Genomic DNA, 26,450 nt, shown 5'->3' on the forward strand with positions numbered 1-26,450 from the left:
TGCTTCTCATGCATCAGGGGTGGGCAACTTGTAGTCCATCAGCCCTCCAGGTGTTGTTGGACTGCAATTCCCATCATACCTCACCATTGACTATGCCAGTTAGGGTTGATGGGAGTTGCAGTCTAACACCATCTGGAGGGCTGCAAGTTGTCTACCCCTATTATACAGAATATTTTTTCTGAAATGAGTCCAGTTGATTTCCATGGAGGCAATATTTAAGTAACTGTGCTTATGATTGCAGCCTGCTTTCAATTTCCAGTTTTTATTTGTTATAATTTGTAAGCACAAGGGTCCAGTTGTCTGGGGGAAGGAAAACTGCATCCTTCACCCCCCCATACCACGTGTGCATAATCATGCACTATGTATAAACATATTTGGAATCAACTTCAGTCCTCAAAGACTTGCCTGGCCTTACCAGAAGCACAGTGACACATTCCTAGAGGACCGTTTCCCCTTTTAAAGTGAGTAAAGGCATGGCCACACCACCCTCTGCAAAATTAAAATCAGATTGAAAAGGAAAACTGAGGATCTCATTAAAAAAGAAAAAAAGAAAAATGAAATTGCTTTTCCTGCACGATTCCTACTTACATGGGTCACCTTTCTTTCGCCTGCTCTGAGTGGCTTTTGGATGGAGACCGTGGTTGCAAAGAAGCAGTAACCTCAGCCTGGGACCCTGCTGTTCTGTGAAAAGTAACTAGTGTTTAAAAGGTTTTTAAATAGCTGCAGCGGGCGAGTTATACATGGTAAGAGCAACCGAGGGGTGGAAAAATGGATGGTGTATCTTTAACCCACATAAGCTGGAGCAGATTTTGTTCTGAGCTGGTTAACAATGGAAACTTTTTTTCAGTGTTTCCCTCCATCGGTTCTGCCAAGCAATAGAGAGAGAGAGAGAGAGAAAAGAAAAAGAAAAAAAAAGAAACTTGTTCCGCTGAGTTCAACCCCAGACAAGCTCACAACTTCCTTCCTGCTTTCCGACCCCCTCCCCTCCCTTCTCGCTCGCTCTCCCGCACATTCAACAAACATTCAAGAAACAGCCAATGGCACGAGGGTGGCGCTGGAAAAGACGTGCAATGAACACAGCAGCGGTTCAGTTAACAAAATAAGGTTCCCGATTCAGCCGAGCGAATAATTTCCCTCGCGCTTTTACCCATCAGACCCCGAAGGGGGCCCAAGGGTGAGTTAACTGACACCCCCAAAAGCCTTGATTTGGAAGAGGAAATAATTTCTAGAGGGCTGCGCGCTTTGATGCCCGGCGCTTTTCCCGAGAGGTGAATTGGGAACGTGCACCGGTCTCTGCTGCACAGGTAAGGCCAAACTCTTCTATTTTTGCTCTGTGCCTTGTTCCCCCTCCCCGACTTGCACCTAAGGGGATCGCTCTTTCCGGAGACCCCGTGGGAGCCGAAGAGTAGATTGAGGTTGGGGCGATCAGTGGCGGGAGAGAAACTGCACACAAGTTTCACAACGCGCGTTTCTCAAGATTCTGCCAAGCTCCACTCCTTTGTTAAACGGTCTGTTTTTCCTCCCCTTTTGTTTTTGCTTCTGCTCGGCTCTCTTTCGTCCAGGGCTCTAAAGAGCACGGCTCTTTGGCAGGGGGCGCCTCCGACAAGCTGCCTTTTTCGGTCAAGATCCGCCGGCGGCTGGAGTTTTTAGACACACGCACGCACCACCACCACGCGGAGACTTCCCGGGAACAAAAAGTATTCGGGAGATTTTACTCAGGAAGAGAGGAAGTTGAGCTAGTGGAGTTGAGAGATCTGCGAAGAGAAGGAGTGATATGCATGTGTTGCAGAACCTCTCCTTTGGCAGGGCTTTCCGCAGAAATTGCCATTAGCCCTGTAGCATGAGGCTAAAGCCATCCATCATGGGGTTGAGATTGTACATAAACACACATGGCCACGTCCAGCATGTTTACAAAATATCGAAGGACGCGCATCACCTTCCCCTCTCCCTCCACGTTTAGGCACGCTCAAAAGTTTCCACGAAATGACCTGGCTAGGTTCACTGGAAGTATTTGTACTCAGCACTGCCCTGTATTAAAATAGTATGTGTTAGAATTCTAGGAAATAAACTTTGTGTAAAAATATAGATACATAGGGCATTACAATAGGAGTCCATCCGGTTCAATGAATCTGGAAAGCTTTTGTTGTTCATGCAGTTTCAGATGGCTCCATACAAAGAAACGTGCATGAATGTGTAATTGCAAATATGCACATACTCTCTAATTTAAAAGGAAAGGGTTCAGAGAAGCAACAGGTAGTAAGAGTGGGATGCACACATAAATGAACAAAGCAATACCAAGAAATAGCAGGCAACAGAAACAGAATCTTGAACTAGAGATCTACACAGTCCTTTATAAACGTATATAAGTATGCATGAGGACACAAGAGCCACACAGTAAATTTAGCCTGCAGTCCTATGCCCACTTACCAGGGAGTAAGCCCATTAAATGCAATGGGATTTACTTCTGAGTAAAGTATCCAATGCATAGGATTGTTCTGTTATTAAAGCAAATAATCACACCCACAAAACAATACAGCTGCTGACTAGAAGTGGTGCTTAGTTTTTAGTGTCCATTCCCAGTTTAGTTATGACTGTACAGTGGACTCTGTCAGGTCACTTTCAGTCTTAGAAATCTTGGAAGAGCTACCAGGCTACAATTGGGTTAGGACAGCCAATCCTGCAATTATGAAGTGTTAAAAAAAAATTATAGTGTGAATATCATAAACATAGTTGCAGATCCCAGAGGGATAGCAACTGTAATTTGTTGCAGCAAAATCAACAGTCTTGTGCCACTTAAAGATGTATAGCTTTATTGTAGCCTACATTTTTGTAAGTAGAATGCACTTCATCAGGGGTAATCTCAGGTTCAAACTAGACAAGACAGGGGAGATCGATGAACAGGATTTCTCAGTTTTAAAAAATGTTAATAATCGCCGTGGGGGTGGGAAGAAATTCAGATCAGGACCACAGTGCTGGATGAGAGGGGGCTAACCATTTTCCTGATTAAAGTTGCCTCCACAGGAGCTGTTTGCTCCATGAGGCAAAACATGCAGACACTAGTGAGGAATTTGGGAAAGGGATAAATACCCTCCCAGCACCGTGGCGCTAATTAGAATCAACCCCTTCCCCCAATATCTGCTATTAAAATTTTAGAACCTCCACTGATGATCCAGTCCATGGTTCTTCCATATCATGTCCACCTTGGCCCTCAGTAGGTAGATATATACACTGTCCATTGGGACTACTACATTCCATGCATCAGACAAAATGGGCTCCGATCTCTGAAAGATTATGTCACCTTGTTGATTCGCTGTTGATAACATAGTTGAGTGTGTGTGTGTGTGTGTGTGTGTATATATATATATATATGTATATATGAACCAGAAACCTATAATGCAGGGATGGGCAACTTGTGGCCCTCCAGATGTTTTGGCCTACACCTTCCATCATCTGTCACCATTGGCTATGCTGGCTAAGGCTGAAGGGGAGTGGGCCCAAATCTCCAGAGGGCCACAAGTTGCCCACCCCTGCTATAATGGAACACCACATACGATGTATTGGGCTCTTTTTACCAGATAACCACTTGGTGTTATGGTTACCAAAGTGTATTAGAATTCCTGCTCTTGTGGGTGTGCACCAAAAGGTGAGATAAATTGCAGCTGTTAACTATCCTTTAATGTCCCTAATTCTGGGTACACAAGGAAATGCACTAGGGGATAACTATTCCATTTTAGGTTATCTTGCAAAACTCTTCAATTTTAGGTGATCATCACAAAAATAGGTGCACACAGCAACAATACCCTCTACTATTGTTACATGTGCTTATTGACTATATAGTAATCAATATAATATTCCCTTTCTCCTCATCTTATATTGGACAAGAGGCATTTGGCCAAGTGACTGGTATATGAGGAAGTAACTGCAATTATGTGGCCCTGTCCTATGTTTATTTACTCAGAAGTAAATCCCACTCAATTCAGTGAGGTTTACTCTAACCTAAGTGCATAAGATTTTAGCCTTAGATAGCTTATCTATCTTAGATAACTTAGATAGCTTAGATAGATACATGAAATAACTCTACCTAGGTTCCAGCCAGTTCAAAGCAAACCATTAAGCAAAGCTAAAGAGCAACTAAAAATGTGCACAGACAGGTTCAGTGTACAGTAGCATAATTTGGCAAAATCTAATGGTTGTGTCACATAAGATGTTGTAAGCAGGCAGATGCAAAAATTCCACGGATACTTATTCATGCAGCAAGCAGGCACACAAAATGGGCAGATAAATACATGGAGCTAGCCACAATGTGAAGGATTTAAATGCATGCAATAAAAGTCTCTAGCACACAGCTTAGCACAAAAAGTAAGAGATGCTGATTAATTTGGGGCACAGCTACCACAACGATGGATGTTAAGACATAAAGGCCATAAACTCTTCCACTCTCATGTGAAGAGGTAGTAACACTAAAGTCACAAACACTACAACACACACACTCAGATATGTACTACTAATAATATATGTATATGTACACTGGTATAGGAAAATAATGACTACATATTGTGCAGCCCAACCCTATGCTTAGAAATAAATCCCACTAAATTCAATGGGGTTTACTCTCACATAAGTACACCAGTAAATTTACTCTCACATAAATCATGTAAGTTTACTCTCACATAGATCTTATGATTATAGTCTTAGATTGCTGGTCCAAACATGAAGTAACCACCTAGGTTTCGGCAAGCTGCTCACAAATTCAAAAAGTAGAAAACCTTTAGGGCAAAGATGGGCAACCTGTGGCCTTCCAGGTATTCTTGCACACCAACTCCCATCAGCTCCAGCAGCACAGCCAATGGTCAGGGAGGACAGGGGCTGAAGTCCAACAACATCTGGAGGACTATAGATTGCCCACCCCTGCATTAGACTATATAAAAACTAAACATGTGCACAGGCACAGTATAGAGTAGCATGATGTAAAACAAAGTAGCAGCATAAAGTAGTACACACCCAAAGAAACATGACTTCAGGCTAGCATCTGCCATTTTGCTTCCCTCAGCCTCACCATGCTTTTTGTTTTTATGACTCCAATTTGTTGCTTTATGTGGCCCCACACATGATTTAATTTCATTTATTACATTTCTGTACCACCTAATAGCCAAAGCTCTCTGGGCGGTTTACAACGATTAAAACCTTAAACATAGTATAAAAACATACAAACACATAAACAGACAGCATACACACATATATTAGACACACATATCTAAAACATATCTAAGACACACACATATTTAAAACAATAAACAATAAGAAAAAGCTAGGAACTTATTAATACCTCTTTACATGCTGCCAAATGCCTGAGAGAAGAGGAAGGTCTTCTTCCTCTTCTCTCTATATGTAAAGATAACAGTGTTGGCACCAGGTGGGCCTCATTGGAGAGATCATTCCATAATTAGCCCAACTGGATTAGCAAGGCTCCCAGCATCCCTTCCTACAGTCTCTCATTCTTTTTGCCTTAAAGAAAAGTTCTTCCTTTTCATAGTTTTTGGTTTTCCTCAGCCCCATGACCTTACACCCCAGAGAGGAAGCCACACTTTAGACCATACTACCTCACTTCCTTCAATCTCATGGGCACATTTTCAGCCCTAGGCTCCTCCCTCACAATCTACAATTTCCTTCAGACCAAGGGCCAGGGAACAGGGTAGTTATCACTCCCTGGAGTTTTATGGTGGTCCATAATGAGCTTCAGGCTCTTATTTTCCTCAGCCTTGATGCACACCCTCCTCCCATGGCTTAGCCCAACAGACAGAGCCCCCACCCCTAGCAGTGCTTCACTTCTAATGAAAGATTCTAGTCCTTAAGACTCTATAGTGGTTATGCCTTCTCCCCTGCTACCCATTCCTATGAGTAGGGGAAGGTGCTGGCTGTGGTTACTGAGAGGCTTTTTCTCATTCCGCCATATTTTTCAGGAGTGAACCATAGTACTGAAAACAGATTTAGGGGCAAAGCCTTGGTCGCCACTTACGCCACAACACTCTGCACTGCTAAGTTAAGCCTTCCCCCAAATAGCTTTTCTACACCCTCTTCAACTGCCTCACTGCCTTGAGCTTCTCAGTGTTTTTGGAAGTAAAAAGGGTGAGGCTCAATCCTGTTTAGAACTCACATCTCAATATGTCTGAGACAATGCTTTCTTTAGGCCTTAAAGTGTAGGGAAAATTACTCTAGCCCAGACAGAAAGCTCCTTTCTTCATTAGTCACATATCCCAGGGTTGAGCCCTGGTATGAAAAAATAGAATTGGGTTTCGGCAACGTCTCATCCCCGTTGTTCATCTCATCCGTCACTGAAATGATTTTGGGCGCAATAATATACATGTTTAGACAGAAAGAAAGACCTACAACTCCCAGCATTCCCCAGCCACTGTTGGCTGGGGAATGCTGGGAGTTGTAGGTCTTTCTTTCTGTCTAAACATGCATTGAATTGCTCCCTTTGGTTAGTATGGTCTCCGGATTTAACATAAAATGTTAACGTACATCGGAATATTGTGACGGAGAGATGGAAAGCAATGGCTCAATAGTTGTGTCTTTGATAGTTAGCTAGAGTAGTAAGATCACTGTGCCAACTGTGGAATGAAACATTTGTTCTGCTTGCCGGGATGAGGGGATTTAAACACCTTTCCTCGTGAAGAGAAAGGGCCGAGCTCTGGCGTCGACGCCTCCCCCCGCCCCCGAAGCTCGGCCCTCGAGCCGGAGCCGCGCCGCCATTGGGCGAGCCGCGCCGCCCGCAGCCAATGAACACGACCGGCTCGAGGTCTCTCGGTTTTCCCGCGCTGACCGTCCCCTCTCTCTTGTTTCTCCTCCTCAGTTGTTTATGGAGCCGCGGGCCGGGGCCAGCTCGCCGCCCCTGCTCGTCTGCGGCTCCCTGGGCAATGCTGCCGCCGCCGCCGCCCCTGAGAGGACGTGGTGGGCTGCTCGGCAGAGGCTGACCTGGGAGAAGGAGCAGCAGGAGGAGGCGGCAGCAGCAGCAGCGGAGCCTCTTCCCCGGCGGCCGGACCCATTACTATGGCCGTGTCCTGCTATGCCCTCAACAGCCTAGTGATAATGAAGAGCGGCGAGGAAGAGGAGAAGGGCGGCGGCGGCTGCAGGAGCAAGACGCCGCCTGTGACGCGCAGGCAGGTGTTGGTCCGGGGAAGCGAGAGGCACAGCAGCTACTGCCCGCTGCCCGGGCGCGGCGGCGGCGGCTCCAGCAGCGCCGCCACGACTTTCCTCTTCCCTCCAGGAGAGCTGCCGCAGGCAGGGGAGGAGGCGCTCGCTCGCGGGGCCCCTCGACGGCTCAGCAGCCCCAGCTGGGCGAGCCCCCCCAGCCGCTGCCCTTCGCCCGGCTCGGCGCGGATCTTACAGCGGGAACTGCAGAACGTGCAAGTGACCCAGAAAGTGGGGCTGTTCGAGGCGCACATCCAGGCGCAGAGTTCGGGCGCCGCCGCCGCCGCCTTCCCCCTCAAGAGCCCCCGCCTGGCCAGGAGAAGATCGCCTTCCCCCAGCCCCTCTCGGGCCGCGCAGATGTTCGGAGACCCCGCGACGAAGGGGTCGAGGCCGCCAGAGGAGGTGGCGGTGGGCAAGAGGCCGGAGAGCCCGTTGCCCCGACCAGAAAGCGCGGGGAAGACGTCGGAGCGGGAGGCAGAGAAAGGCTCCGGGGCCCGTCCGCCAGACGTGGCGGAAAAGAGAGAGACGGGCCGCGGCTCCTCGGTGGCGCAGGGTGCGATGGAGATGGAAAACGGGGTGCCCGGGGCGCGACGCCCAGCGGAGACGGGGCTGGACGGCGGGGTCTCTGGAGCGCCGGACTCGAAAGCGGTGGAGAGCGGAAGCCGGTCGCGCCAGGCTTGGGTCTCGGATGAGGCGTTCCTAAAGGCGCACAATTCAGACGAGATGGAGAGGGCGAATGGGATTTCCAGGGCGCAGGAGTCGGGGAAGGCGGGGAGGAGGCTGGGATCCCGTGCGGGGCAGGACTTGTGGCATAGAAGTGGATCTCCCGAAGGAAAGGACTCCAGAGAGCTGGAGAGCGCCAGGAGGTGCCAAGGCTCGCAGGCGCCAGGGGTGAGGGGCAGCGGGAGGCGGCCTGGTGAAGGCGATGCCGGCCAGGTGAGCGGATCCTCCAAGGATCAAGGCTTCTCAGCAGCCATGCAGGGGAGGAGCAGCTTTCACAGAGGGCAGGGCTCAGACGCCATAGAGAAGCCCCTTGGAGAGCCGCTCCCGCCAGGAGACCCGCCTTGTCTTGCCAGGACTGACGGCAAGGGCAGCAGCAGCTGCTTGCTAGCTTTGACGTGCTCCGTGAAGAAGCAGCGGCAGCCGCTGCTGTCAACGCCCGAGCCTTGCGCTGAGCTGATGGCTGAAGCCAACGGAACTGGGCTGCGAGAGCAGCATCCTGGAAAGCAGCAGCAGCCTCCGACGGAGACCTCCAGAGAAGTGCAACAGCAGGGAAAGTCCCTAGTGGAAGGGGAGAGCTGCTGTGGAGGAGGAGGCAGTGGTGGTGGCAGCAGCAGCATCCCTGCCGTCATTGTGACTGACCTGGATGCTCAGGAAGAGGAAGAGGCAGGAGGAACCCCCCGAAAGAACTTGCCGGCCAGGAAGTTGTCTTCTTCCTCTGCTTCTTCAACGGGCTTCTCCTCATCCTGGGAAGAGTCTGAGGAGGACATCTCCAGCGATCCCGAACGATCCTTGGACCAGAGCCCAGCCTTCCTGCAGACCCTGGATAAACCAAGAGTGGTAAGTTCTGAGAAAACCGGGTCTCTGACAGCAGGGCACCAACAGTTTCTCAACAGCTTGTCTAAACTTCCACAGACAATTGGCATCTCCCTGCCATGCTTCACATTTTGGGGAGGGGAATGTATGGGTAGTATCCAATGTTAGTCCTACTGAGCGTAGACGGATAAAAATGAATGGGGCTCAAGTTAGTCATGACTAACAAGCCCCATTCATTTCAATGGGTCTAGTCGAAGTAGGGCTAACATTGGACCCTGTGTGTGTTCACTCACTTTTTGGTCTGTTTCTATGGTACTGCTTATTGGCACCCAAGCTTTACTGCTGTATTTCCTTAACGTCTCCTGTTTCCCCAAGCTTCATAGATATAGAGACAGATTTATCGCTCTTCATACTAAGGTGTCACACAACTGGTATCCCCTGCCAGGAGAATTTGTGTGATCGTGTTGTTCTAGAATGCACATGGAGTTTGGTGTTTGGAAGGAACCAAAACGTGTTAAGACCAAAACAATGGCGAATGGGGTGGCAACATAACCTCAGAACATCTGATTTTGAGGGTGGGTTTAGAGGTGCCCATGGGATGGATTCTGTTGCCATCATGGCTTCTCACTGTGCTATGATTTCTTGACCAAAGCATTGCAGGTTTAGGGACCATCACACACACAGGGTGGATTGAGTTAAATAAAAGTGACTTACAGTACAATCCTATGTGTGTCTGCTTGGGAGTTATGCAACCTAGAATAATAATTTAAAAAAACTTCGATCATGCAGTCTACATGCAGTGCAAAATTTCATCTCTTTAGAGACAAAGGACATATTTCTATTTGGCTTTCTCTGTACACATGCAAGGATACGAAGCAAGATCTCTTGCTTGAAGGCTAAGACTGCAATCCTATACACACTTATTTGGAAGCAAGTCCTACTGAAGTAAGGGGCATTTAAGTGACAAGTAGGTATAGATTTCAGCTATAAGAATCCAGAATATTTCATAATCAAGGCTAGTAGTAATTGAACAGAAGAGTGTTAATCAGTGAGAGATAAAGTAAATGTCCATGGCATGGTAGATAGACTAAGAAATAGTCACAGTAGGAGAGCTGAACACATTGCAGAGCTCAGGAAGGGTTAATTAGGAATACATGACAATCTTTATGGAATTTGTGGATGATCTTGGTGATAGATATGCAGCTCTACCTCTCATTCAAATCTTCACCAAGGTTGGCCGTAGAATCCCTGTCCAAATGTCTGGAGACGGTGAGTGGCTGGATGGGGAGGAATAAGCTGAAGCTCAACCCTGACAAGACCGAGGTACTTTTGGTGGGAGACAGGAGGAGGCTGGGAGATGTTGACCTGGTGTTGAATAGGGTACGGCTACCCTTGAAAGACCAGGTCTGCAGCCTGGGGGCCATTTTGGACTCCCAGCTGTCCATGGAGGCTCAGGTGTCAGCTGTGAGCCGGACAGCGCTGTATCAACTCCATCTGATACGGCGGCTGCGCCCCTTCCTTCCCGACCATCTGCTCCCATCGGTAATACATGCCCTGGTCTCCTCTCGTTTAGACTACTGTAATGCGCTCTACGTGGGGTTACCCTTGAAGACGGTTCGGAAGCTGCAGCTGGTACAGAACGCGGGGGCTCGCCTGATTAAAGCAGCTGCCGGCGAGATCACATCACTCCAGTGCTGAAGGAGTTGCACTGGTTACCAGTTGTTTTCCGGGCCAAATTCAAGGTGTTTGTTTTGACCTTTAAAACCCTATATGGTTCCGGCCCAGCCTATCTTAAGGAGCGCCTCCAGCAGCACCAGACAGGCCGCTTAACAAGATCAGCCTCAGATGGCCTTCTCTCTGTCCCATCAGCCAGGACAGCTAGACTGGTGGGGACGAGGGAGAGGGCCTTCTCTGTGGTGGCCCCCACTCTGTGGAACTCCCTCCCTAGGGAACTCCGTCATGCCCCCTCTTTAATGAGCTTCCGTCGTGCATTAAAAACGTGGTTGTTCAGGCAGGCATTTGGGGTGGGTTAGGGTATTTAAAAAAAAAAAAAAATTATGGTAAAATTTTATTGTTTTAAATTGTTTTATGGTGTGTTGTACATCGCCCAGAGTGGCTGGGTGACCAGTCAGATGGGCGATTAATAAATTTAATAAATAAATAAATAAAAATAAATAAATAGATGTGATGGTATCTCCTGGATCCTACCTGAGATTGTGTCATTCATCATGTTTAATGTTGGAAAATACAGCTTTTCCCAGAGTTTTTTTTTTTTTACATAGAAAAGCAGCCTTTAACTAAATCTGTTTGATAGATGGTCATAGTTCAATTTTAAGAGATAAGAGACATTAACATGTTTATATAAAAAGGCAACTATAATCATTATTTTAAAAATTAAAAAATGTTTAAAGTCAGATTTATAGGGTTTTTAAAAAACCCATTTGTTTTAATCTACCCTGTACACACAGCATCCTGAGTTCAATTCGAACAAACTAGTTCCACTTGAATCCCACTACACTGCAGCAGTTGTTGATTACAAATACAGATGGGGGGGCTGTACTGTTTGCATCTACCCTAATGGGTTTCAAATTTTTGTGGGCCTGTGATCCCAACAGGTGTTCAACTGCCCACAATCGAGTTCCACAAAGATTTCCAACTGAAGATGAGGGCAGAAAGTCATCTCACAGCAGGAGAAATAGTTGTGTGAATGTCAAGGCATTCCTTAGAGAAGAACTTCAGCTGTTAATGCTTGTCCCAGATGAATGGGAAAAAATATTCTTATTTGTCATCTTTAGAAAGGGGGGGGGGGAACCGTTGCTAGCTTGCCACACTGTTCTGCTTCTTTGCTGTGACCCCTTCAGCTGTTATTAATTAGGAATGCTTCATGGTTTTATTCGCAATTAAAAAGCCAATGCGAGTGGCAACACTCTCTCTGACTTAGCTGTGACTTCTGTGCAAACAGCTACGAGTTAACTCATAACATGAAAATCATGTGATTACAAGAGAAGTTTCATATAGACTTTAAAGAAATATCTATAGGGAAGAAAATAATGTTTTTGATACATAAACCTACCTAGACTCCATTTCAAATGTATCCAGTAGTGAAAGGCATTATCCACATGGTTAGCCAATATATGTTGTTGATATGAGGATTATAACATTATAGCTAACAAATCCTTTAGCTATATGAAATAATACTGATCTTCTTTATACCCATGTATCAGATGAGCAGGTTGTTCATAATTCCTTATTAAAGTTTCAAGATGGTGTTCTGAGATTTTCCTGTAACTAGGGTTTGCTGTGTTAACATTTTACTCTGGGTCAGTGCCTGTTATTTTATTTTATTTTATACATATTCCTTTGCAAGGGAGATGTAAGGCCACCACCCCTGGTTCCTATTATCAAAATGTAACTCAAAAGGATCCGTCCCTGAGATACACTGCTGGACTTTTAATTTGAGCGTAGCTGTTTGGGAAAGCAAGGTGAGTCAGCACTTACTCTTTCCATCAGTTTTTGCTTTAAAAAAGATGTTGCCAGCTGTGGGGCTTTCTGCAATTCTTTTAAAAGCTGTTACAATGGATAACAAACACTACCAGTAGAAAGTAGACAAAACACATTCCTGCAGTGAGAAGCAATTGCATGATCGGTTTATACTCAGGGGAGAAGTTGTATTTGTTAGTCTTTAAGGTAGGCCGTCATTAGCCTAACATTTATTGTGGCACAAGATTGTGGCTAGAGCCCACCTTCTCGGATGCTTGAAGGATGCCCTAGCTCTGGCCAGATACATTTGTTAGTTTTGAAGGTGCTACAGGACTTTTAATTTTTGCTGCAACAGTTTATCTCTACTATAATGCATTCACCTCTTAGCTTTGTTCCTGTTGTTGGAGAAACAGCCTAATATGGACCTAAGATGACATCCTAACAAAATATAGGTGTTTCACACCTTCAGGTTCTGACTGTTAATTGCAGTCAAATGAACAAACTAAAGTATGAGTACATCCTATTGGGGAATTTTCCAAATATAGGAGAGATTAACTTGTACTCTCTTTTGACCTTGTCTAGTCCTGGGATAATTTCAACAATGCATGGTGTGTAGGAATTTTGGACTGTAATGGAATCATTATGGAGGTTGCCTCTCTTTGTTTTGCAGATTTAAATCAGTTTCTCAGCCAGATTGTATGCAAATGGCTGTTTATCTAATCTTTTTTTCTTCTGATAAATAACAAATCTACATTTGAACAGGCAGCATTTCACTATTCTTTTTAACTAATGTCAGAGGATAGGATCTCCATCCCTTCCTTCTAGGCAAGGCAGGAAAGTTGGGAAGATTACTCTAGCACAAGAGTCTCCAGATGTTGGTAGACTGCAACTTCTACCAACCCTAGCCAGAATAGCCAACAGTGAGAGATGCTGGTAGTTGCAGTCCAACAATATCTAGAGGGCCACATGTTCCTCATCCCTGACCTAGCACCTTGACTGTACATAGGGAGCAACACAGCTGTTATGATGCATATATTAGACAGAGACTGATGGCAAGGAGATAGGGTCCCAGGCTTGCTCTAGGAAGCAAGCTGGTTTGCAGGATTTATTTGCTCAAGGAGAGAGGTTACTTTTGAAATTGCTTTTGTACTGCCATTTGGAGCCTAGACTTCCCCACCTTACCTAACATCCTTTCAGCTTCTTCTTTGTGCTCAGTCAAAATAGCAGTAGGATTCATCCATGGAGATGCTGACTTTGCTTCTGCCCATCAGTGGGAAGAAGCAGATGGAGGGGTGTGTGCATATGAATATATGCACAAGCAAGGTGCGCGCGCGCACACACACACACACACACACACACAGTATGAGCTCTCTTAACATTCATTTTGTGGAGATCAATACAACAGGAGGGAACTCGTAAATTATGATTGCAAGCTAAACTGACAACATATGACATCATGCACCTGGAGCATATGTCTTTGCATACAGTGGTGGCAGTGAGGGATGTTTCAGTAGTCCCAAGCTATGGGAAAACAACCCTGGCAGCCCAAATCCTGTCCGCTGACAATCTAATCCTGACACCTTGTATGACCAGCCTAAATCAAACTCCAAAGAGTCAATGCTCCAGAACTTGTGGGAGCTTCTGTACATCAAGTTAGGCCACTGCAGAGACTTTTGCTAACTAGCTGTATTCTGCAGTGTCTGAATATTTTACTGCCTGTAAGTCGGGGACAGATCTGCTTGTAATATTCAGGAGCAAGTAATGACCCAACTGGAAAAAATACTAGTCCTGTTCAGGCATTCAACCTGAATGCATGAGGGCACAAGTGTGTGTGTGTGTGTGTGTGGCGGGGGGCTGGGGGCATGTGCTTTCCCTGGCTCCAACATCCCCAGTGCATGCCGGCCCTGCCCCTCTACTCCTGAGCTTCGCATGCTCAGTATGATAGCCTGAAGGGAGGCTTCTAAGTGCATTCAGCTGGACACATTTAGAATCCCCCTTCAGACCTTTGTGCTGAATGTGTGAAGGTCAAGAGTAGAGAGGGTGGAGCCAGCACATGCAGAGACCCTGGGAGTGGTACATGTGTTTCTGACCCCCCTAAACACATCGTGCTTTCACATATCCAAGCTGAATGTTCAAAAAGGGCGATTTTTTTCCTGTTCTGTACCCTACCAAAGGCTTTGTGAGGTCTAAATGGTACTGAACCTGCAAACTTGTCGTACTTGTGGTTGTGTTATTACTAAAGGGAACATCCATATATTTCATTTAGTGTTCTGTCCCAGGAGGACCTTTATGAAACTTGAAACAGTACGATTATGGTCTGATTGTAATCTAATTAAGTATCTGCTTCAAAGTAACTTCATGCATCTTGATCCTGGAAAGGCTGCAGACATGGCAGTGTGAGCAGCGTTGACAAAGCAGCACTTTCTTTTTCTGTATGTTTGGCTCACGGCTCTGAAGTTTGTTATCAGAATTAAAAATATTAATTTGTCCAAATGTGGCTGTTGCTTTGTGTTTTCGTCTGTGAGACCAACATGTCTACTAAAACTTTGGAAATAACAGACCCTCTCCATTCCAACCCAGGAGAGGATATACATCCCTTTGTTTTTACACCACTAAGGGCAACACTATTACATATAGAGAATAGGCGATGATATGCAAGAGGAAAATAAAGCACTCAGGTAATAGGAGGCTCATTCTGGCCTTCTTTTTCCGCATGATTAGGGAACTTTTCAGAAACATCTGATTGTCTCTTCTAACTCCTCCAAATGTTCTTTGTGCAGAAGATTCTGTGTTGATGTTTTAACACAGTATCACCTAAAGCTGTTTTGCAATCCACAGTTCCAAGTGTAAGAATTTATCAGATAAAAGGTGATATGAGGTTGACTTTTTTCTTACCCTGAAAAAACCTCAAACCCTGAAGAGAGCACAGTTTTGCTGCTGCACCATGAGAGACGAAACACAGTGTAGGTTTTTGCAACTACCTCTGGAAATGTTCAGGCCTATTTGTGTTCGTTCACAAAGTGCTTTATAACTGTGGGGTTATTATCTACACAACAATCCTGTGAGGTAGACTGTTGTTCCATTTTGTAATCATGCAGAAAGGAATCCGTGGGAATCAGACTTCTTTGTTGTATGCCATTTTGTGTATTTTAAAAGAGAAGCAGTGGAAGGTAAAAACCCTAGTCTTCATTTAGGACACACAGATTAGTAATCTAGCTGTGGGACTTCAGAAACTCACGGAGAAGACTTGTTGTGGAAACATGAAATATGCTCCAGAGCATACAAGCAGAGAAAGAGTATGTGCAGTGGTTATGCTAAAGAAAGTGTGCTGGTGTGATCAGTGAAATCACCATGAGCTTGACAGACTTAGCTGCTGCTACAATCTGGCCAGAGCATGTCAGCCAAACCTGGGGTGTTTTCCACATTTTTTGTTTAGCAAATTGGAGAGGAATATATTCAACTCCAAGAGGAGATAGGAAAGAGTGAGTGCGCTAGGTTGATAGCACTGCTTGGTGCAGTTATCGGGAAAAGGCCCTTAGGGCTGATAGCACAGGTTTCCTGCCTAGTTTGAGGCATCGTAAATGCATAACATGATTATAATGTTCTATACTCCCCATACTTTCACTATAAGAAGCTGATATTCTCATTTCAGTTGTATTTTGTAGGGGACAAAGTGCATTGCTGATATCTCAGGCATATTTACAACCTTCTTCTGAGGTAGGTTAGGCTGAGAGATGCAGTGAATTTAACAGTTGTACAGAGATTTGAACCTGGGTCAGACACTTCCAAATTCCTTGTGTTGTCCATTCTGCCACATTGGCTCCGGCACTGATAGTTAATTCCTATGACAAGATTCATTCATTAATTCTTAGCAAGCATCAGGCTTTTGTTATATTCTCTCCACAGCTATCAGAGGGGCAGTTGCTTAGGTCCCTTCTTTCACACCCTCTGAACTTTTGACCACAGGGTATTGGCACATAGTCAGAGATGCCTCCTCTGTAATTCTCATGGTCTCTGTATGTCATTGTCTTGAGGTGTTCTTCTGGAGGTTGCACAGGCTTGTGTCATCTGGCTCTATGCTGTTCTTGGCCAGGGAAGTTTAAGCACCTTCATTTTGGAAATGTGCTATTGTTCACCTAGTTTCTTATCAAACATTGTTTTCTGCTAAGCTAGAAGCAGAAGCCTCCTTCAGGCTTTCTTTTGCACCAAATATTCCTGCTTCAGATATGAAAGCTGTGTGCTGGAAGAAATGTCACATTGCTTCTTACCCTATGGCAATTCTTTTCCAATCTATCTACTCATTCTCACACACACTCATGCAATTTAAAAAATAGTTTGAAATCAATTTTTCACAAGAGTGAAAGGTTTAATGTTTGTTTATTTATTTACAAGATTTATATACTGCACTACATTCAGTCTATCTAAATATATCTAAAAGAACGACCCCCATCCTGGTTTCTTCCAGACAAGGCTTTTAATGTGCATACACCCTGCCTTGTTAATGGAATTTTATAGGGGTCCAGATGTCATCCTCATCCACTTGTAATCCCCCCATTTTTTCTCACCACTTCGTCGTCCTGTGGAAAATGTCTTATAGAAGAAAAGGTGGAATAGCTGCACAATGTGGCAGAATGGATAACACAAGGAATTTGGAAGTGTCTGATTGTTAGTGCTGGTAGCCCTCTGTCAGGAAGCACCTACAAATAGTGACCTAGCATAAGAAGGCTGTAGGGCAAAGGCAACACATTAATACACTGTTGTTCTTCAGTCGTTCAGTTGTGTTCGACTCTTCGTGACCCCATGGACCATAGCACGCCAGGCCTTCCTGTCCTGCGCTTTCTCCCGGAGCATGCTCAAGTTCATATTCATTGCATCGGTGATGCTATCTAGCCATCTCATCCTCTGCCGTCCCCTTCTCCTTTTGCCTTCAGTCTTTCCCAGCATCAGGGTCTTTTCCAGAGAGTTTTCTCTTCGCATTAGGTGGCCAAAATATTTGAGCTTCAGCTTCAGTATCTGTCCTTCCAATGAGCAGTCTGGGTTGATTTCCTTTAGGATTGACTGATTTGACCTCCTGGCAGTCCAGGGGACTCGTAAGAGTCTTCTCCAGCACCACAGTTCAAAAGCATCAATTCTTTGGCGCTCAGCCTTCCTTATAGTCCAGCTCTCACAGCCATACATTACTACTGGGAAACCATAGCTTTGATTAGACGGACCTTTGTTGGCAAGGTGATGTCTCTGCTTCTTACTATGCTGTCTAGGTTGGCCATAGCTTTCCTCCCAAGGAGCAAGCGTCTTTTAATTTCATGGCTACAGTCACCGTCTGCGGTGATCTTGGAGCCCAAGAAAGTAAAATCTGTCAACTGTACTTATGGAATAACCTCCCCAAACAGATTCGCCTGGCACCTATATTGTTATCTTTTCAACACCAGGCAAAGACCTTTATTTTTCCCCAGGAGTTTTAGAGACCTAGTTCTAGGTTATTGATTCCTGTACTATTTATTGTTTTGCATTCTATTGTATTTTATTCTTTTAAATATTGTATTGAATTTTATATTTTGAATTGTTATATGGCATTTTAATTTTTTAACAGTTTGTAATCTACCCAGAGAACATTGGGCAGATTAGAAATGTAATGAATAAAAATTAATGTAGAAAAGCCTGAATGTGCACCCAAAATACAGTAAAAATATATCTAATAACACACTGCAAATATTATAGAGGAGGTTCTTGGGCAAGAGTGCAGATTCATAGTGATTAAGATAACGGGTGTTACAGCTACAAGTATTAAATTGTGCTTTGTGTATTCTCAATCCCCCCCCCCCCCCGGTACTCTAGAAATTGGAGACATCCTATCATGCTGATTGGCAGTACATTCAGGACTAACAAAAGGAGGCACTTTTTCATACAGCACATAGTTAGATAAATTATGGAATTTGCTGTCATCAGATATGGTGATGACAAGTTGCTTTAGATGATATTGCACAAGGAGTAGTAGACAAGGAGAACAAGCCTATCAATGGCTATTTTCTGTAACAGCTAAGAATGGAATCTCTATGTTCAGAGGCAGTACACCTATGAATACAAGATGTCTGGCCCAGATAGATGATGTCCATCACCTTCAAGTCCTGCCTCTAAGTTTGCAGAGGAAACTTTCTGGCTAGTGTGAAAGACAAAATGCTGAATTATATGAACACTTGGTGTGAGCCAGCAAGGCAGTTCTTATGTTTTTATCCCACGCAACATGGAATTTGCAGAATGTAGTGTCCCTCTGAGAATCTCAACTTTCATTTAAAAAACAAAACAAATTTCTTTGTTTCACATGGCTGCCGTTTTTGATAAGGTATGGCCATCTGCACATGCCATGTCAAAAATTCCTCCTACCTGGTGTGTAATGTTGGCTGTTCTGGATTAATCTAAAGCAACCCACATGTTGCCCTTGACTGGGGTGCATTTTTGTGTTTTATGCCTCTCTCATCCAACTTCCAATATTTTATCTGTTCACTTAAAACTAATGTATAGAAACCATTGCTTAAGATTTGTGTGTTAGCACAGATGTGCACATTAAGAACATAAGAAGAACCATACTGGATCAGACCAAGGGTCCGTATAGTCCAGCATTCTGCCAACCAGCTGCCCATGGGAAACCCACAAGTAGAACATGAGTGCAACAGCACCCTCCCACCCATGTTCCCCAGTAACTGGTGTACATAGGCATACTACCTCTGATACTAGAGGTAATAGATAGCCAGCAGGACTGGTAGCCATTGGTTGGCTTCTCCTCCAAGCATTTGTCTAACGCCCTTTTACAGCCATCCAAATTGGTGGCCATCACTACGGCTTGTGGTATGATTCTATCATCTTGTCCTATTCCTACTCCTCACATAGCCCAACTTTTCCTCTTCCTTTGCCTTCTACCACCTTCATTCGAAAAACACACAACTAATTTATGTAAGCTCAGCTATGTGAATTGTATGACTGGTATATCCCGAGTGAAGAATCTGGATAACATTATATTGAGCATGACCTGCCTTGATTAAAAAATGGCATTAAGGGGAAACTTAACCCACAGCTACTCATCAGCTCATTGCAAGTTTTTTTTTGTTTTTTGCAGAAGTAGGTGATCACATTCTTTTCTAATAGTATGGCCCATTCACCTCAAAGAATCAGTGGAGCCACTTACAGCTGAGCTGATGTAGGTCTCTTGCCACCTGGGGGTGAGAAAGAAGATGTGCCACTGCCACATCACACACCCCTATCCACTTCCCCTATCCCAACATCCCCTTGCTGCTGCATCAACTCTATGGAGAACCACGTGGCTGGAAGAAGTGCAGGGCTCTCATGCGTCTCATAAGACCTCTTGGAGTCACATGAGGGAAGGGGACAGGAATAGCGCAATTCGCTGCTCCTCCCACAATGCTGGCTGATGCAGGCACCTCACCCTTCTTCATGGGTGGGCTGGCCATGAGCTGATGAGTATATTTTATCTTTTCTTCTTTTGTAGATGTTGCTTGAACTATTTTTTTTTTTCAGAGTGGAAGATCCCTCCTCCAATGCCTTTTGTGTCACTCTGACTGAACTCACTCTTAGTTCATGCTGATCTCTATTGTAGAAGGGGATGATTATAGGAGCTTGTTGTAAGTGCAGTCCATGAAGGTATGGCTGTGATGATGGCCCAGGCTTGTCCTGCACTACAACATTTCTGATCCTAAAGAGGAAGCTTCTCATGCCACAGGTTCAAGTCCCCAAAGGCAAGCATGCAAGCAAGAAGGCCCCATAGAAATGCACCTTAAGGGTGTGTATCAGATTGTGTTTTGAATTTACAGATACATTTTTGAAAGTTACACCTGTCTCTGAGGGAAGATCCTGTTTGTCTCTGAGAAAATATCCACAAACAGCAAGGTTCCAGAAGAAGCTCCAGAATTTGTAAGTTTTCCTTAGAGACAGACATGAGCACTGTAACTTTCAGTCACAAGTGTGATTTGTGAGAGTACACCACTGCCTCTAAAGATAATCTAAGGTATGGCCTTCAGGGGATAGGACCTTGTAACTGGTGTGTTATATAGGCTTACAAAAAGCAGCAAGGACCTGTCCTTGCAACGCAGAAGGGATATCTGAAACAGGATTTGGAGTGAAGATCTGTATTTCAACGTTGGATACTGAGAACTTATCCAGTAATTGTGTGAGAACAATAATATAGATTCTCCTTCTGACAAACATTTTGCTTGAAATGCATTGGGTGCTTGCTTTTTGGAGAGCAGAATATCACTGGTTTTTGATTATTTTTGTATTGTATTGGCCTGACTCCTTCCAGCCAAGGATATGTGTGACTGCCACCAAAATCAGTTGGAGCTGCTCCTGTTCTGAAAGAGAGCCCTTACTTGTTGGAGTTGAATAATTCTTTACCGTTTGTGACCCAGCTTGTAACATCATCGTTGCAGTGATTAGATGCTCTGTGTTACCAGACTCCTGCTACAAAAGCTTTAATTGGGGCTTGATATCAGTGACCTTCAGAGTATCATGGAAGCTGAGGAATGTGTGGCAGGCTATTTGTTAAGGTTTCAGAGCTGTTTATGAAAGTGAAGGCCTTCTTGGTGGAAATACCACACAGAATGCAAGATGCTGTTCATTGTTGCTGTTCCATCATCTCCTGTGCCTAGTGCAGATACTGAGGATGGGCAGGGGGAGGCTTTTAGCACATATTATATGGAGTAATCAGTGTGCTTCAGCATTTCTACTTCTCTCCGCAAGCAACAGGAAAGGCATCCTAAGATCACTGCCAGCTTTGAACACAAGCCGCCATTAACATAAGCAATATAGCATGACTGGGATGTGTGTGTGTGTGTGTGTGTGTGTGTGTGTGTGTGTGTTTGCTGTTGAAAGGGAAAGCTTATTCATTCCTTTGACTGGCAGTGACTGGGAAATAATGCTGAAGTGAGCTTTGTTTGTACATGACATGTTCTAGCCAAGCAGCAGTCGGACACTTTGCTTCTGTTTTTCCTGGGGTATTCCAAAGCACTGCATGACAAAAACACTGCTGGTTAATTCCCCACTTACAAAGCTCTTCGTAAGATATTCACTTCTTCTCTAGGGGCAGGAGTATTTTGGAATAAGAAAAGAGAGAAACTCATTATTTTGTGGGAGCTAAATCTTGTGAAAAAGAGCAAGTAACGACTGGAACTAAGCATATCCCAAACTCTATGAGTTGACTGGGACTGTATCATATGCGAGCTGGGACTCGGTCAGTAGGAGCTATCAGGATGAAATAACTGAGTTAGTGATAGTAGTATGTTTTGTAGCAGCCTGTATCCAGGATGGATTGCAGGTTGTCCAGTATTTCTGTGGGCAGTGCCATATTATGTGTTGTATTCCCTCCTTCCTACTGAACATTCGTGGTATATGAAAAGAAACAGAATCCAGTTTCCTCTTGAGACCCTTCAGGAATTGCAGCACTTCAGGATGCAGGGGAGAGATTTCATGATTGATTTTTTTTTAAAAAAATCCAACTTCTTGAGCATTGAAAATTAGTGTATCAGGGAAACATGCAGGTCTCCTTGTCATAATATGTCGGTCAGACATGTAGGTAGTGTCTCCACCTGTGTTTTGAGCTGGTGTGGGCTGTACCATGTGACCCCCCCGAAGATGTAGAACAGCCCTTGCTTCTCATAAGTGTCTATGATGGCAGCTTAAGAATAATATTTAATAAATCTGAGTTTTTATTAGTGTTGTCTCTGTGTAACCCTTTCGCATGCTTCTACTTCACCTCATCCCATTGCATCTTATACCATACTCACTAAGTTTCATATGATTTACCATGAGTTGGGTACAATTCTGCATGCCTTAAAGGCTTCTAAACCAGATTGAATTAGTCGGACTGGGTTCCTTGATTCCATGAGTTAATCTTAAGTATTTCTTAGTGTATCCTAAATAGTCTGGACACCTAGGGAAGCGAAGCTAGGGCCTGTAGTGGGGGTGGGGAGCCTGTTTCAGTCTAAAGGCTGAATTGAATTTTTGGAGAAGCTCTTAGGGGCAACATTCCAGTGTTGGGCAGAGCCAAAGACAAAGGGGGAGGGTCCAGATGCAAAAAGGGAGGGGTCAAAACCACAAAAAGTACCAGCCTATTTTAGCTTAAAGGTCTTGCTGCCAGTAACTAGGCTTTAGGAGAGGCATTTCAACCTTTCAGAATGGGGAAAAAAACTGCACAAAAGCCGAGACACTGCCACATGGTTAGGGAAAGGGGGGCATGTCCATCTGGGGAACCCCAGAGGGATGGATTGGGACCCCAGGAGGGCTCTCTCTGGGCATGAGATTCTCCACCCCTAACCCATAGGTTGAGGGATGGATTAAGGGACTTGGCTGACAGATAAGGATTTGCAAACCTTGTTTGTGCCAGTTTGGGGGAGCAGAGGGAGAGGCTGTTCACTGTGGCAATAGTGCTAATTGCCTTATCCATATATCAGTATGTTTGTGTATTTACTTATACAGTTTCAAAGCAACACACAAAGAGATTTTTCTAATATCAAAATCCATTAAAACAGTAAACTTTTAAAACCAGTAAACAACAAATTAAAATGTCAGTTGTCAGCAAACAATTGTTTAAAGTATCCTGGAGAATAAATCAATAGTAATAATTAAAAATGCTTTTGGGGGAAAAAAAGGGTCTTGAGTTGCCAATGAAAGCTGTATAAAAAGCGAGTCCTAATCAGAGTTCCCTAGGCAAACGTTTTCAGAGGGACAGTGCCACAACTGAAAAAGCTGTTCATGAATCAGGTGCTGTTTATTTAGCTCTGAATAAGAAAAAGCTGAGGATTACTAGTCAACAGTGTCTGCTTCTCCTGGCTGTTGATCTGAAGGACACCTGATGCTAGACTTGGAAGTATTCTTGAGAAGGTTATTTGGAATCCTACATAACTGAATAATAGAGGATGTTTTTTGAGAGAAGCGTGTTATTTAGGGCACTTACATTCTGTTTTCTCATTTGCGTTCATCTGTTTGCCACATGGGGTGTATAAGAGCAGATGATCTGTGAACTACTAATACAACTTCTGACACAGGAAGACAGGAAACTGCCTTATACCAGCTCAGATGTTAAACATTTAGGGATATAAAACACCTGATAAATTCAACCTGAAATAGAGCTTCAGAAGTCTAATGATAAAAAGAGACAGGTGGTTATACATCCAGTTTTCAACATATGGATGAGTGGGTAAGAAGTCTTTCTGTGTTGGCTGCCTCTGCTTCTGCTCCTACTCAAAATCCTAAAAACTGTGTTTCAAATCAGATTGTAGTATATATCCCAGAGAACTCAACCCAAGTCCAAGGGTTGGTGCTGTCCTCTGTTTTGTAATCTTTGTCTCAAAACAATTTTTATGGTCCTTAAAACATGTTGAGTTCATTTAAATTGGAGGAAGGCCTTCTAATTTTGCACTCTGAAAAGCCACGTGGGGTTGAGACTCGGAAGCAAGAACTTGGTTGGGTTAGTCTGTGGATCTTCTTTGGCAGCCAGGGTTTCTGTTCACAGTGTTTATTGATTGTTGTTATATACTTGGAAACTAGCATTTCCTTTTTAATTTAAGATTTCTGATTTATTCCCAACATTTAAAATAAGTAATAAAACATGCTAAGTATTTATTAAGAGAAAGAAATCACAAACTACATTTCATAAAAGAAGCATATCTTTTGTCGTTGTTGTTAGACACCTAGAAACTTAAATTAAAGGATACTTGAAATTATTATCTACATCTTTTGTGACCCTTTAAAGAGCAAGAAAAGAACCACTACAGCAATGAAAAATATTGGTGTTTTTCCCATGTTATTTGCTGTCTTGGTTTTGAATACGTTTACGTTTAGTGAAAACACGAGCTCAGTACTAATGTTTAGTCATTGTGTGGCACTGCAGTTACATTCTTCATTATGTTGGCACCTGTATGTGGCATTAAATGGCTAAATTCAAGTCTTGCATAATTCTCAAAGTTCATGTTTATGTTCCAATGGCTGAATACGTCTAGATATTCTGACTAGTTTTAGATGGATGGAGCCCAAACAAGATTCCAAGCAACAGAAATCACTGTGGAGAAATGTAGCATTTCTGGGAAATTGCTATATAAGCCTTTATGGGTCTTGCCCTCTGCAGGACAGATGATAAAAGGCAGGTCTTAACATCTGCAGATATTAAAAGGAATTCCCAAGAATTACCCAAAGTAGGATCCTAAATCAAGTCCTGTGACATTGCCATAAATATGCCTGATATTAATGTATGGACCATTCACAATCACTGCTCTGTCCATAAAACATCTGTGGTGAAGCCTGTAGGGTGTGCCTGTAGGGTGGATAAGAGCTCACAGAGGATTCAGGGCCTCATGGCAGCAGTGCATAAAACTACCCAGTGCTGATTCAGGCAGTGTACATACAAGAGATTTTTCCAATAAGTTGGAGGCAGTACTGTAGAGCTGTCATTGCCCACACTCCACCATTTTTTCCTTCCATGGTTTCTAATCTCTGCCTGTGCAGTTTTCTTTAGTACTTCAAGGAATACCTGGAAAACGCTGAAACGATGGCAGCAGCCTTCCCCAGCCTGGTGCCCTCCAGATGTTTTGGAATTTCCATCAGCCACAGCCACCACGGCCAGTGATCAGGAATCCTGGGAGTTGTAGTCCAAAACATCTGGAAGGCACTAGGAATGGCTGGACTACAGATGTAAATATTTTAGTGAGATTGTCACAGGCATCTGTTGGATAGTCCATGACACGTAATGTATTCCTGCTTCCTCATAACTAGAGTTGTTTTCATAACTTGTTTTTTTAAATGCAGTTAAAAATGTAGATATGCACTCATACTTTCAGATGTCCACCTATGTAGCTCTATACAATAAAAGAAAAGGCTGTGCAGTGTGACTTATCCATCTCAGCAAGACCCTGACAATGCATTTAAGCTCTTGCTTGCTTTCTGGGTGTAATTGACCATTCCACCACTTGCCTGAAAAAAATGTCTTTGAATTATTTGTTCTCTCCTAGGAAGAACATTGGAAGCTGACCCTGACCACTGGTCAGTCTAGCTCTGTATTTTCTACACTGACTAGCAGTGGCTCTCGAGAGTTTCAGGCAGCGTGCCACTAGGAGGTGCTGGGGGTTGAACATGGGACCTTTTGCATGCAAAGCATGTGCTCTACCACTGAGCTATGGCCCCTCTGCAGTGATATAATGCAAAACTCCTCTGACTTAAAACCCCCCAGAAGTGAATATAGTGTGGTCATGACTTCTGCAAGGCTATCCCTCTTGCAGAAGGGCTACTCCCAATTGCATTATGGAATATGACATTTCTGGTGATATTTAGATTGAGGCTAGCTAGAATTTAAACCATCTATTTAATGTTTGGAAAGACCCTTACTTATAGCAACTAAGAATAGTTTCTGAGTGACGCTTACAAAATGAGAACTAAAGTAATGTCCAGTCATGCTGTGCTATTCATGTAAAGAAAGCAGAAGTATTTCCCATTTTTTAAAAGAAGTGTTTTGCTTGGAGTTGCATACTGACATTTTAAATAGGTTGATTACAGTGACAGCGGGTTCTTGTAAATTTTTTACTTGCTATTTGATTTTCTGTGTTAAATTATTGTAAATTTTGTAGTGTAAAAACTAGTGGAATAAAATGAGAGGCTCAGTCCTCAGCCCTGTAACCCCATTCTCTTTTTTGCCTATATCCCGTTATTCATAAACAACTGCAAAGTTATGCATACAATCATAAATATGCCAGCACAAAACAATGTACAAACATCTAAATATCATGTGTGCTGTGCAAAAAATCTTGAAAGTCTTGTGATCCCTATTATAAATGTTGCTCAAATGCAGTCCATGTGGCAGCGCATCACTCCTTTGATAATGACACATTAATCAGCTGACACTGTGCTGAGTCCTCCAACCATTTTGATTAGTACCAAGAGGCTTGGGAAAAGAGATAGGATCTTACTACAATTCTCAGATTCCCCTGTCGCAAGCCCCTGCGCAGATCTGTGGTTAAAACAAGTGGGAATCTCAGCACACCAGGGGTCCCCAACTCAGTGCTGATGGGTGCCATGGTGCCCACAGGGACCTCCAATGGCGCCAATGAAGCTCTCCCTTCCCTGCCCCCTTCAAAAATTATTTTAGGGAAAACCTTGGAAAGCGTTAGGGCAGCCTTCCTTCCTTCCTTCCTTCCTTCCTTCCTTCCTTCCTTTCTTTTTCTTTCTCCTTCTAGCTGCTAGCCTTGCTC

General features: G+C 44.1%; 1 protein-coding gene across 2 annotated transcripts in view; it reads left to right on the forward strand.

Annotated features, from left to right (window-relative positions):
- The first annotated feature begins 637 nt into the window (after positions 1-637).
- Positions 638-26,450, forward strand: part of ITPKB (inositol-trisphosphate 3-kinase B) — a 115,458-nt gene continuing 89,645 nt past the window's right edge. For both annotated transcript variants that reach the window (XM_084828639.1, XM_084828640.1), the window contains exons 1-2: positions 638-1,304; positions 6,854-8,751. In XM_084828639.1, the coding sequence (XP_084684765.1) occupies positions 7,051-8,751 (1,701 nt within the window). In that variant the 5' untranslated portion in view covers positions 638-1,304; positions 6,854-7,050. The remainder of the gene's footprint in view (positions 1,305-6,853; positions 8,752-26,450) is intronic.

This window comes from Heloderma suspectum, chromosome 1 (assembly GCF_057233095.1).
Source record: "Heloderma suspectum isolate Gila_16-S chromosome 1, 16-S_ref, whole genome shotgun sequence".
Classification (NCBI taxonomy): Eukaryota; Metazoa; Chordata; class Lepidosauria; order Squamata; family Helodermatidae; genus Heloderma; species Heloderma suspectum.